The sequence below is a fragment of the Peromyscus leucopus genome, chromosome 11 (genome assembly GCF_004664715.2).
Source record: "Peromyscus leucopus breed LL Stock chromosome 11, UCI_PerLeu_2.1, whole genome shotgun sequence".
Lineage (NCBI taxonomy): Eukaryota > Metazoa > Chordata > Mammalia > Rodentia > Cricetidae > Peromyscus > Peromyscus leucopus.
In genome coordinates, this window is record NC_051072.1 from 54,668,974 (window position 1) to 54,682,063 (window position 13,090).

The 13,090-nt window shown below is 49.8% G+C and overlaps 1 protein-coding gene across 2 annotated transcripts in view; it reads right to left on the reverse strand.

Moving 5' to 3' along the window:
- Lhfpl2 (LHFPL tetraspan subfamily member 2) overlaps positions 1 to 13,090 on the reverse strand; it is a 155,130-nt gene that overhangs the window by 14,918 nt on the left and 127,122 nt on the right. For both annotated transcript variants that reach the window (XM_028871647.2, XM_028871648.2), the window contains exon 3: positions 7,956 to 8,567. In XM_028871647.2, coding sequence (XP_028727480.1) covers positions 7,956 to 8,361 — 406 coding nt within the window. In that variant the 5' untranslated portion in view covers positions 8,362 to 8,567. The remainder of the gene's footprint in view (positions 1 to 7,955; positions 8,568 to 13,090) is intronic.

The window sequence follows — 13,090 nt, forward strand, 5'->3', positions numbered from 1 at the left end:
TTGGATGTTAATAATTAAAAACAATAATAAAAGGGCTTGTAAGTAATGCTTACTCCATCTCCCCAGAGGTATCCAGTAGGCTAGCTCTTTCTACCAACAGCACTCCCATGGTAGAGTAATTGGCAAGAAAATGCTCTCCAGTGTCAGGGGCAGGACGGCAGGACACAGCAACCAACACCGAATTCTCTGGATGACAATCAGAGCACAGTAAGATGCCCAGAGGAAGCTGCTGTTGTAATTATGAAAACTCATGGCTACTAATTAAGAGTTATTGGATGCCCTTGGAGTATGTGGAGAGGAGAAGGAAGATGGGGTCTCTCCACTGTCCATGCCTCCCTAGATCACTCCCAGCACGGACTTAGCAGCAGCAGCAGCAGCAGCTCCCACTCCAAGCTGGAAAAATGCATCCCACAAACCAGTTTATTTCTTATTTCCTCCCAGTGATGGGGAATATTTCCTGTTCAGAGAGAGAACCTGATTATCAACTGCGGGCGGGTAACTGGGAGACCTTTACAAAGTATTTAATCAATATTTTACTCAGTCATAAAAGACGGCTCCTGTTTGGCAATTCAAGATAAGCGTGCGTGGTGCTGGAGAGATGGGTCAGTGGTTAGAGCACTTCCTGCTGTTGCCTGAGTTTGGTTCCCAGTACCCACATCAGACAACTCACAACTGCCTGGAACTCCAGTTCCAGGACCCCCGATGCCCTCTTCTGACCTCTGAACACATGTGGTCCACATATGCACACCTAGGCACATGCACGTACATATGAAAAGAAATAGTGTGTCACTCTAAAAGATACTTTTTTTTTCCCCTCCTTAGTGCTAGAGATTGACCCCAGGGCTTCATGCACACTAAGCATGGACTCTCGGGAGCTACACCCCACCCCCATCCCTCAAAGACACTTAAAAAGATCCAAAACCCCTTACGTGATTGAGGGTGAGAACTTCCAGACAGTAAATGAACTCGTGCCCACTAAGGTCTCCAGGTGCAGATGTTAAGTCATTCCCACGACACACCAGAAGTCACCTCTCAACACCGAGTCACCGGGATTGGCCTGACAACAGAGCCCCTCTGCCCTCGGACTGAGTGTATGGACACAGACAGGCACTGTTTCGTCTTTCTTTCCTCTGTTTGTTTTCCTCAGTGCTGGGGCCAGAACAAAGGGCCTCATACATACCAAACGAGCTTCAGGACCACTGAGCTCTAGGGCCCGCCCTCGGTTTTCTTAGACAGGATCTGACCATGTAGCCTACACTGGCCTTGAACTTCCCATTCTCCTGCCTGAGTACTAGGATTACAAGTATGTGCAGTTTTTTTTAATACTGGCTTTACATTCTCAATATGTGTATTTTTTAGGGTGGGTGGGAGTGTGTGTGTGTGTGTGTGTGTGTGTGTGTGTGTGTGTGTGTGTGTGTGTGCTGGCCATTTACTAAAGCTACTTTGAAGAACACTATTAAATGATGAATTCATATTTGTGCTACAGCAGAGAGATGTGACTGTTTTTCAAGTGGTTTTACAGCTTAGGCGAGTACCACCATTGCCTTAAGCTCTTAAAACAACTGTCCCAACTGCTCAAGCAAATATTCAGAACCATGTTTAGGCCATTATTTGTTAATGTAGGTTGAACATAGATCATCAATGGCTCCAGGATAATTTATGTCTACAATGAAGTAGTTGCCATGGCAAACCATTTTTACATTTTACTTGCAGATCCAACACTGTATCTGAATTTTAAGAGAGTCTGCAATTTTCTTCAGGACCTTACAACAGATCCTGGAAAAACTACATCCCAGTCTCTGATTTCCTCACATTGACAGCTGCTTGGTCTGTTTGTGTTTAGGACTAGTCTTTTACTTCATAATATGGTTGGATTCTTGACTCCTTTTATATATGATGATATACGTTTATACATCTTTATGCTTCTTTAGATACAGTTTATGAAATGGTAACTCTCTAATACATCTTGGAAGTAGGAGTTCAAGAAACTTGTAGATCCCAGTCTACAAATATGTGTTCTTAGTATGTATCTAATGACATCTCCTTGGATTGACGTTTCATGCTGACCTGTCTTATAACACATATTCTCTACTTCCAACCAAGGGATTACTAAAGGCTGATCAATCTGTAAATGTATCCATTAGTGGCATTCGTTTCTATTTATTTTTATTTCTTAAAACACTCTCTCTCTCTCTCTCTCTCTCTCTCTCTCTCTCTCTCTCTCTCTCTCTCTCTCTGTGTGTGTGTGTGTGTGTGTGTGTGTGTGTGTGTGTACTGGTGCCTTTGGAGAGGCCAGAGAAGTTGAATTTTCCTTGGAGCTGGAGTCACGGTGGTTGTGAACCACCCAATACAGGTTCTGGTAACAGAACCTGGGTCCTCTCAAAGAGCAGCACGCGCTCTTAACTGCTGAGCCATCTCTGCAGGTCCAATCTGTGACATTCTTAATTGATTCAAGCATGAAACTGATAACAGAGATGCTATCTACTTAGCGAACTCAAGAGCCCCCATTGACGGCCGGAAGTCCTCAGGGCCTGGCTTTCACCAAGAAGGAAAGCTGGCATGTACTCACAATTCTCCTCTCTTTGGTGAGCTTTGGAGTGGCTCACCACGGTCACAGTACCTTCTTGGGAGAAGGAGGTGACCATCTCAGGGGTAAAATTATGGCCAGGCTCTTTTGCTCTCCAAGTCCCTGACTTCATTTCTCTCCTCTTCCTTAGCGAGCTCATCTTTCTGACCTTGGATGAATGAACAAGGAGAAAAGTATCCATGGCGCGCTAGGGGCTCCATCCCAATGCTGCTGTTGTATTTCACTCTATGGAAGAAAAGCAGTGCCACCCATCCCAGATGGCAGTCACGGTGCACCTCATACCCACTCACTCGTGCCCCCCGGACCCTGGTTCCAGAAGGTCAATCCCGGATAGAACTCATGGCGTCTGACATGACCTCCACGGCGCCGCTCACATTTGGGTTCATGGAGGAAGGCTGCGTGGCTTGCAATGGTGGCGTTTCACATGCCCGCCCCTCCCTCTACACACGCTCACATTGATGAATACAAAGCCTGGGTGGCAGCTGCCCACGCCCAGTCACCATCCACACTCAGATTCACCACAAAGGCGGTGTCACAGTTACCAAAGCCAAGCCTTCCTTGTCCTCTCACATTCTTTTACCCCTTTTCACTTTTCCCAGTCTTCCCTCGCTCTCGACTGTTCTGTTCACCTTTAAGGAAGCAGAACCATACATACCAGGCCCTTCATGGCCCAGGCTCTATGACTGACACCCTCCATAGCAGACCTGCGGAGGCAGAGTATAGTAGTCTGTCTGGTCAGAACGGTGGGACAGGTCGTTGAGGATGTCCTGTTAGGCTGAGATCACACGGACAGACAGAGAGCTGGAGGGAGTCGAGGCTATGAGAGCCAACAGACAGAAAGAGGCTCGTGAGAAAGGACTGGAGGACAGCGGACAGACAGGCCCAGAAACCCTCATGGCAAATCTCAGCAGAACGGTCCCTGCCAACACAACCGAGCCAAGTCCTGAGCTCATTTCAATGGCTTCTGTCCCAAACCTGAATCACTGGGGATTCCATGGACTTCAATGTTCACTCTCTATGCATTTCCAAAAACAAACTGCTTGATGCTGTCATGGAAAACCTGGATCTTTGCATTCTACGGTTTCACTATGGATTACATCCAGGTCACAACCTAAGGAAGACAGCTGGCAAAAAGCAGGCCTGCTGGCTGGCTACCCAGCTTTTGTAACGAATCCCAGAGGAATCTGAACGCATGTGTGCCGCGGGCTTTGCCAAGTCCCGGCCATGCTCTCCTCTAGTGCGGGCTAGTCTGGAGTTTCTGCAGCCACCTGCAGGCAGACTCAAGTGTGGACACTGCCTCCAGGAAGAGAGCCTAGGGAAGTGTGCGTGTGGGAGAGAGGAAGACATGGCTCTGCACTCCTCTGTTTCTGGGAACGGTGGTCTAAGAAAGATCTAAGGGTCCAAGACCTCAGGTCGGCTCTCCACCTGCGCCCTACAACCTCATCCCAGGCAGGCAATCGAGGAACCAGAGCAGAAAATACAGGCCCTGAAGACAATAGGCTAATTCCAAAGGTTTGTAAAAGATGACCTATTCCTTAGAACACAGAAATCCTTAAGAAACATAAAAACATCCTAAAACTTGGCAAGAGAGCAGAAGCACGTTCATAGCCACCATAGAGCCACCATGATTTCCTAAACCCCAAACATCAGGCTTGTCTTGCTAACTTATTGTCCCATTTAATTCTCAAACAGCCTTGAGCTGTGTGCTATGATTACACCTGTTTCCAAGTGAGCGGACCTGGAGCTCAGAGAAGTGGGCTAAACCGGCCAGTGTTTCACAGTCGTAAGGTAAATCCTAACTCTAGAGATGGCCCGCGGCGACTGCTGAGCTCCAGGTCTTCTGTGTGAAGGGAGGAATGATCAGCTTCCTGGCTACCCTTAGGTCCAGCCTCGAGAAACAGATCCTGCATTTTCAGCTAGCTAGAGTTGTTGCTTTTAAAGCACCAGGTAGAAATTTCTACAGAGGTGGAATCTTCCACACGTAACTCTAAAGCCAAAACACCAGTATTTTAAAGGTATACTTTGTTCTGAGAGAGGGTCTTGATATGTAGCCCAGGCTAGACTTGAGCTTACGAGCCATCCTTCTGCCTCCCTCTCCCAAGTCCTCAGATCACAGACATATGCCACCACATCCAGTTCACGGTTTATATCTCTACATAAGCCTGCGGACTATTTACTTTTTAAAATTAGGTATACCTAGGGAATATGCTTATGTCATCTCATAGTTTTATGTCCCGTCAGTCACTTCTTGAAGTGTCATTTTGCCACAGGGTAAGAAGAAATTCTAGCTGGGCGGTGGTGGCCCACGCCTTTAATCCCAGCACTTGGGAGGCAGAGCCAGGCGGATCTCTGTGAGTTCGAGGCCAGCCTGGTCTACAAAGCGAGTTCCAGGAAAGGCCCAAAGCTACACAGAGAAACCCTGTCTTGAAAAACCAAAAAAAAAAAAAAAAAGAAGAAGAAGAAGAAGAGGAAGGAAGGAAGGAAGAAGGAGGAGGAGGAGGAGGAGGAGGAAGAAGAAGAAGAAGGAAGAAGAAATTCTATCTCAGCACTAGCTTCCTTGATCTCCACTTGCTTCAATGTAAGCAGACCACAAGGGGGCGTAGCAGAGGACCGCCTCAGGGCAGCCATTCTCTGATGCTCCTACAGAGGCTGGTGGAGAGAATGACAGCCGGTATCTTCCACACTGGTGTGGCTACTTTGGTAGCCAGATATTCCAGGACCAGGCCTGCCGCCTACACAGGGTTGACCTGCCTGGTGTGGACCTCCATCCTAGGAGGAGGAGCCCCTGAGTCCCTCTAGCAGACATGGGAACACGGGAAGAATAACTCATCCATAGCCATCTCCCTGTGGTGCACTGTTAGCCCGGCTTTGGACAAAGAAGCATGCCTTTTCTATATTTGCGACCATCACCTTAAGCCTGTGCCCCCTAGAGAGCAGAGTGCTAGACAGGAAGGCCGTCCGCCGCTTGCCAACTTAAAACCGTGAGTAACCTCAGAATTTCTGAAATGTGCCCGAGTCACGGGGGTGGACAGAAAATTCCGATTTCTTTAGAAAGCTCAGACTTTCGGAACTGCCACCTCTAGCAGGCTGGCCCATGAGGTGTACTACCTTCTTAACTCTTCCCAACCACTCTATGCAGGCAGGGAGAGGGGTCATAAAAATTCACTGGTGTGAATACACACTGAACTCTGCAAAAGATGTTTCCTTGCCGGTTGGGAGGCGCAGCAGACAAGGGCATAAACAGATGTGCTGGGCTAACTCATCCTCAGGGATGGAGTTTACTGGAATGACCCTGGTTAAAAACCACCCGTGAAGCTGTATGTGACGGCCCATGCCTGTGATGCCAGCGCCTAGAAATTGAGGCAGGAGGATTGCCTATGTTCAAGGAAGTTTTTGAAACAGAAACATAAGAACAAAACAAGCTGCATGGGAATAGTCTTCAAGACCAAAAAAAGGTAAAGGATGCCTCGACTTTGCACCCCAAAACTACAAAAGACGTGTTGGAGCCCAGATGTCTCACCCCAAGCTATAAATCCACTTTTTTCTTTCCTTTCCTTTCCTTTCCTTTCCTTTCCTCTCCTCTCCTTTCCTTTCCTTTCCTCTCCTTCCCCCCCCCCTCTCTCTCTCTCCCTTTTTTTTTTTCTTCCCAGAGCACAGATATTTCTGTGAGCTTCTCAGGGGAAGAGCTCTCCCAAGGACGGCACATCATGAGTCTCTCAGCATGGAAGGTCTATCGGACCTGGTTGGGATGTCAATCCTTCCTTTCTGGCTAACCAGGGCTCTTCAAGAGGATGAGTGAATCCTGGGTACAGGCTGTGTGTTTAGACTGACTTTTTAAAACCCTTTGGGAATACTTCAGGAACGTTTTAAGACAGACACCTGAGGCACTATGTCCAAGGACAAGAAACTGAAAAGAGAAAGGATCCAAGCCCTCTGCCTTTAATGTTTCTGGGAGTTGAAACAGGGAAGGACAGACTTCAGATTTCAGATGTGAGTCCAAAGGCAGAGAGCTCCTCAGAATTACACCCCAAGATTAAAACAAACAAACACTAAGGTGACCTCCCGGTCTAGTCTCCCCACTTTGCACAGAGAGGTGGTACTCTGCCCCCAACGTGGATCTCCCAGCTAGTAGCAAAGATGGAAGATAGAAACTTGGTCTAGCAGATTCCGAGTGTCTACATACATCTGCCTGGGCCATTCCTGGCACAGCGGATCCTGTCAGGCAAGTAAGTGCCTGAAGACGGCCAGGTCTGGCTGGGGAAAAGATTCTGTCATCTCTCAGCCCATTACCCCAGCCTTAATCACAGCATGCAATGCTCCCCCAGGATCTGAAGAACAGAAAATGTTATCTTATCAGCTGTTTGGAAAAGGACCTGTCATTTGATCTGTTTATTTGGAAGCAGCCTGGCTGAACTCAAGAGTTTGCTCTGAGGCTGAGTGGAGGTAGTTCCCATAGGGACGGCTGGTTCTCCACCTCTCTGGCTCCAGGGCTCAGCTGGTTTCCACTGCTGAAGGGCCCAGGGCTGAGGTAAACTTCTGCTCCCCCACACACATACCATGGCTGAAATTCAGTACCCCTTTTAAAATGGGAGTGCTCCCCGTTTAAAATGGGAGTGCTCCCCTGTTCCGTCTACATTTGGGGGATGCTTTCTAACTCAAATGCACAAAGGCAGTCCCTCCAGCCTGGGCTAAGGGCTGCTGCCTTGGGTCAACCCTTTGGAGAAACCAGGGCCCACAGACCTTTTCTTACAGCCTTTCCTCCTGGATCACTGTCAAGAACTCAGGCTTTCCACCCATTTCCAACAAGCTCATTAGTGAGACATGCCCAGAAAAATGGACGTTAGCTTTGCATCTTCTGATCTGACTGCACAGAACATTCTGTCAGGCTCCAGGAGACAATTTAAGTGGAAACATCATTAAACCCGGAGCAGCTGATGCTAATCCCTTCCTGGCTGGAGTCTTCCAGGCCCAAAGCTGAACTCACCGGGGTGAGAGGACAACCTCTCTGCCTCTTAAGTATACGCGGGAACCAAAGCAATGTCTTTCTATGTTAACAGAGAGTTCTTGCTGCAGCTGAGACTAGTTCTGATCAAACCCCTCAGATTTGCCGCTCCCCAACCCCGCACAGTTTTAATTAAGTGAGGAAAGCGAAAAGTAGGAACAGTTACTCAAACAAAACCCAACAACTCAGATCTGGAAGAAACACCCAAGGAGAAGCGGCATGCAATGACAGATCGCAATCCTGGAGCTTACAGCTGAAAAGACTGACCCCAAGGTAAAGGGACTCTGGCCAGCCCTCTTCAGGGGAGGCTGGGAACACGTGCAGGGAGTCCCCAGCTCAGGCTCCTCCCCTCACCCCAGCACTCACCTGCGATTCCCTGCAGGAGCCCGCAGACGTTGAAAATGCTTTTCTTCATGATGCTTTGCACGCACATGGTGAAGACGGACACCAAGGCCACCACGCAGAGAATGAAGATCCCCACGGCCAGGAAAATAGCAGTAGCCTGCCAGAAGCCGCTGGCGATGTCCCCGAAGCTCTTGGCGTAGGCCCCCCACAGTGTGTCCCGAGGGACTTGCTGCATGCCCGGGGCGCGCATGCAGAGGATGCCCAGGTAGTAGGGCTCCGAGTCGGTGCCCGCCGGCTCGGCGCCTCGGGTCTTGGCTTTCCCGATCAGCCAGTCCGCGCTCATGAAGGCGACGAGCTCGGCAAAGGCCACTACGATACTCAGGAGGGTCCAGAGCATCGAGCGGCAGGTGACAATGACATGACACATATTGATGATCACGGTGGGAAAGCGAGGCAGGAGTCCTCAGGGGTCAATCCAGACAGACAGCGGTGAGATGCGAGGGGGTTCGGGAAGGAAGTCGCGGCAAGGGTCGCCTAGTCCCGCGCGGTGCAAGGCGGCAGAAGGAGTGAGGTCCCGGTCCCGGTCTGGCAGCATTCATGCGGAGTGGGAAGTCCTACGGCCAGCGGCCTCACCTATGTCCAGAGAGGAGGAGGAGGGTGAGAGCGGCTGACCACGCCCCGCCCCGCCCCGCCCCGCGCCGCCCCACCCGGGGACGCCCGCCCGCCCGCCCGCCCCGCCACCTTCCCGCCCACCTTCCCGCGCTCAGCTCTCAGCTCCCAGCCCAGGGCACTTTCTGGATGCCATTGTTCCTCGTTCTTTGTGGCCACACGGAGTGCCGGGCCATGGGGGACCTTATCTGGCTCCCACCAACCTTCTGCTGGGGCACTGGCAACCCGGGACACGGCCCCAGCAGCCAAACATCACCGACAGATGCAGGCAGGACTGGCAGCCCCGTGTAGAGTTTGTGAGGCAGTGGCCACGCTGTGCTATCACAGAAGCCAAGTTCTCTAAAACATCGCCAGTTGTTGTTGTTGTTTTTTTTTCTCTCCCTATTTAACGGCAGAGAGTAACGACCTTCAACAACAACCTGGAAATCAGATTACCAGCCAAGCATTGGGTTCCTAGCTGAGTAAGAATGTAAAGGGAAATGATCCCAGGAGAAAGAACAGACAAGACACTGCTGCCCGAGCTTATTTCCCATCCATTCCTCACATTGTTTTGGAGAAGTTAATTTATGATAGTTAAAAACTTTTCGAAAAGCCTTAAAGAGGTCATGACGTGAGAAAAGTCATTCAAAGTGGTGACTGATGACCATTAACTGGGCATCATTACAGCTGGGTCCACTTGTTGACAACATAAAGTTGTCCTTGAAGAATGCATCTCTTGAACTGGCCTGAGTTTCCATTCACCCCAGGTCTTAGACTCAACATGCTCATTGTTCCTGATATCACAGAGAGCTCATTCTTGCTCCTGAGGACACATGACTTCATTACCAGAGGACTTTTGCCCCAGTGGCTCAACCTTCCTTCAGAGATTGAACCCTCGATCAGGGGTTGGCACGGCTGGCCTGCAGCCCCAGTTCTCTGTCCCCTCTCCAAGGTCAGGCAGGATCACACAGCTCCGATCTGACATCTGGGCGTACGGCCCTCTCTGAATGATTGCATCTCATTAACCGAGGTCATGTCAACGCCATGAGAACTACAAAGAGCCCCTTGAAACGCTGGGCTTGGGTGAGGCAAGGCAATTGTGGGAGAGGGAGGGAAATGGGGAAATAACAAAGTCCACTATCAAAGCTTAAAATGGCGGTTGGTTTGCCACACACCAGGACTCTGCTTGCTGGCTGACACTCCAGTGAGCCGAGACTGTACTCATCCCGTGAAACAGGAAGTATTTAAGTTGAGTCACAGTAGTTACATGGGATGTTATTCCTAAGACACAGTCTGCATAACACTAAGGACATATGTGTGTCAACTGCCGGGCTATGCTGTGCTTGGTTAAGGGAGAAGCGGTGTGTTCCGCTAAAAACCTTTCGGACTCCCTCAGATCTGGGCTCTATACTGCCTGGCCGTGTGGATAAGTAACTTCCCAGTGTGTCTTCATCTCAAACTGTCCTGGCTGGTTTTGTGTGTCAACTTGGCACAAGCTAGAGTCATCAGAGGAAGGCGCCTCAGCTGAGGAAAAGCCTCCGTGAGATCCAGCTGTGAGGCATTTTCTCAATTAGTAATAATCAATGGGGGAGGGTCCGGCCCATGGCGGGTGGTTCCTTCCATCCCTGGGCTGTGGTCCTGGGTTCTATAAGAAAGCAGGCTGAGCAAGCCATGGGAAGCAAGCCAGGAAGCAGCATCCCTCCATGGCCTCTGCATCAGCTCCTGCCTCCAGGTCCTTGTCCTGTTTGTGTTCCTGTCCTGGCTTCCTTCAGTGATGAACAGCAATGCTGAAGTGTGAGCTGAATAAACCCTTTCCTCCCCAACTTGCTTTTTGGTCATGGTGTTTCGTCTCAGCAACAGAAACAAACCCCGGACTAAAACCACCACCTACATGGAAACTGCAAGGCTGCTTCTCCCTCATGAGACAGTTGTAAGAGGGGAACGGGAGCCCGTGAAAGCACCAACTCCACCCCACCCCCACCCCAGCAGCTCCCCCCCCCCCCCCCCCCCGCCACTGAGAGCTGACCCAGCAGGGGTGCTCTGTAGACCAGAGGTCATGATGATGGAGAGACTGATCGCAGGCCATTTGGAGATGATGGAGCTGTCGCTCGCTCCTGTCAAAGCCTGCCTGGCGATGATCTCACTTGGTGCTCCTGCCCTGTCTAAGCCAGACTTCCCAATTCAACTGGAGAGAGAAGATTCCCACGAACCACAAACAGGTGTCGCCCCCAAGCACTTCTTACCAAATAAACACTGCAGACCTGAAAAGCCTTCGGAGAAACAAGAGAGTTTCACGGGAGATTGTTTATAGTGAAAATGATCGTGCTGAATGAGAATTGGAAAAGGAGCCGGGAGGACTCCCTGGAGGCCCTGGGAGGCTGCACCTGCCCAGCCTGTTAAGTAGAGAGCCCTCTGGACAAACACACACTGGCTGATTGGAAAACCAACTTGCTATTCCTTCCAGCCCATTCTTGCCCTTGTCCCTCTTCTGTTGCAAATGGCTGTTCAGAATACATTTGTCCCCTTGCTGAACTGCAGGGCTCTGGCGTGAGCTCTCAGGCGGCTTGTACCTCAGTGGCAATGCTGTGCTGCCCCATGAGCTCTGCTCCGAGTCAGGAGTGTGATGAGGCTGTGATCTCTGAAGAGAAAGGCTGTAAAACCTCAGGCCTGAAGGCTTAGGACAGCGGTCCTAAGGCAGGACTATTTACGGATCCACAGGCTTCAGCTTAGAAAATAAAGCACTTTCTCTATCTGTACCCGAAGACCACTTCCTCTCCCCCCAAACAAGGACCCATGCTCATAACAGGAGGGCTGAGATGAGGCCGCCATTCTTCTGTTTTGAACCATGAGGTAAGAGTGGGTTCCCAGCAAATTCTCTAACTGCTGCCCACAGTGAACTGCCCTGATATTCTAGGCTGACTAACAAGGCAGCATCACCAGCTCCAAGCCAGAGTCAGGATAGCTGGGCAAGGGACAATCTGGGAACGCAGCAGGGGACTTGAGTAGGTTGTGTTCTGTGAAATGTCCCCATTTGGCTAACGGCACTGAAAGGCAGCCACCTGCTGAGACAGCCTCCCCATCAAGGGGAAATAGATCTGCTCTATAGATCTTTGTTAACCACAGGGCCCAGGCTCACCACTCCTCAGCGGGGGGCACTCTCTGCTGTTAACTGCCAGGTCTGTCCCCACACTCCCTCAGAAACCACCTGGGAAAAAAGCCACTAACTACATCTCCTGTCTAGGACACCCAACCTCACTGTCACAGGCACAATAACCGTGGGTCACCAGGACAACCTCTTACAGAAAATAATGTTACAAAATTGTCATGAAGACCCCCCAACAAAAGTCTCTGGGGGGTGGGTGGGCACAAGAGGAGAATGACTCAGGAAGTGACAATAATCCATCATCCAAACAGAGAGCTGGGAGGAACTTACAGTTGCAGGGCGTGTGTGTGTGTGTGTGTGTGTGTGTGTGTGTGTGTGTGTGTGTGTGTGTGTGTGTGTGTATATATATATATATATATATATATATATATATCCTGTATCTAGTCTTCGCCAAGCTCTAACTGTACAAGAAAGATGTTCAGAGCTCGGGTGTGCACCTTAGAATGTGAGGTCTCCATCTTTTCCCAGTTCTTATCGTCAGGAGAACAAAGTGCACACAAAACCAGATCCAGGTGGTGCCCGCTGGCCCGCTTTCTTAGATTACCAGAACACATACCCTGAGACAAAGGTCACCTCCACCCGGAAGGCGGAAGGAAGCCGGGATGTCAATCAATGCTGCATTAGCCTCCACCCCTGGCTTGGCAGAAGAGGCAGGCAGGAGAATGAGGTGAGGGCAGGGCACTTACCCACCCTGCATCTGCTCTTCAATTTTATGATGATAATGTCAAACACAGACATACATAGGCAAGAATAGGCAAGGAGCATCTGTGTACCCAACACCAAGATTCACGTTTGCTGTTAACACCCCCCCTTATTGTTTTCCTGATCTAAAGTATAGACACAAGAGTTGTTTTCTTTTTTTTTTGAGCCATTTGCAAATGAGATCTCCTAATATTTCATCCCTAAATGCTTCAGCATGCACCTCCTAAAATAAGACTATTTCCCACCTAGCGACAAGACAATTAATCCACCCAAGAAAAAAGTCTCCTTATATCCAGTGCCTTGTCTATACTGCTCCATTTTTACAGTCCTTTTTCCTCTTAAAGCCACGACTCAATCAACGCTCATAAATCCCATTTGGCTAGTTTCTAGACAGGGACTCTTTCCTCCCTGACTCCCCACTCACTCCCACTTTCCCCCTGAAGACACTTGGGTTGTTACTGAGTACCCAACAACCTGGGTTTGACTCCTCCTTCATATCCCGTAAACTTGTTTTCGATTGTCTGCTTCACAGAAATGGGACATTCGCTCTCAGGAATTCAGCTTGAGCACTTGCAGTGAGCATTTTTTGGAGGTGATGCCCTCTGATCCCCGTTTTGCCTCTCTGGGAAGGCAGCACTAGCAC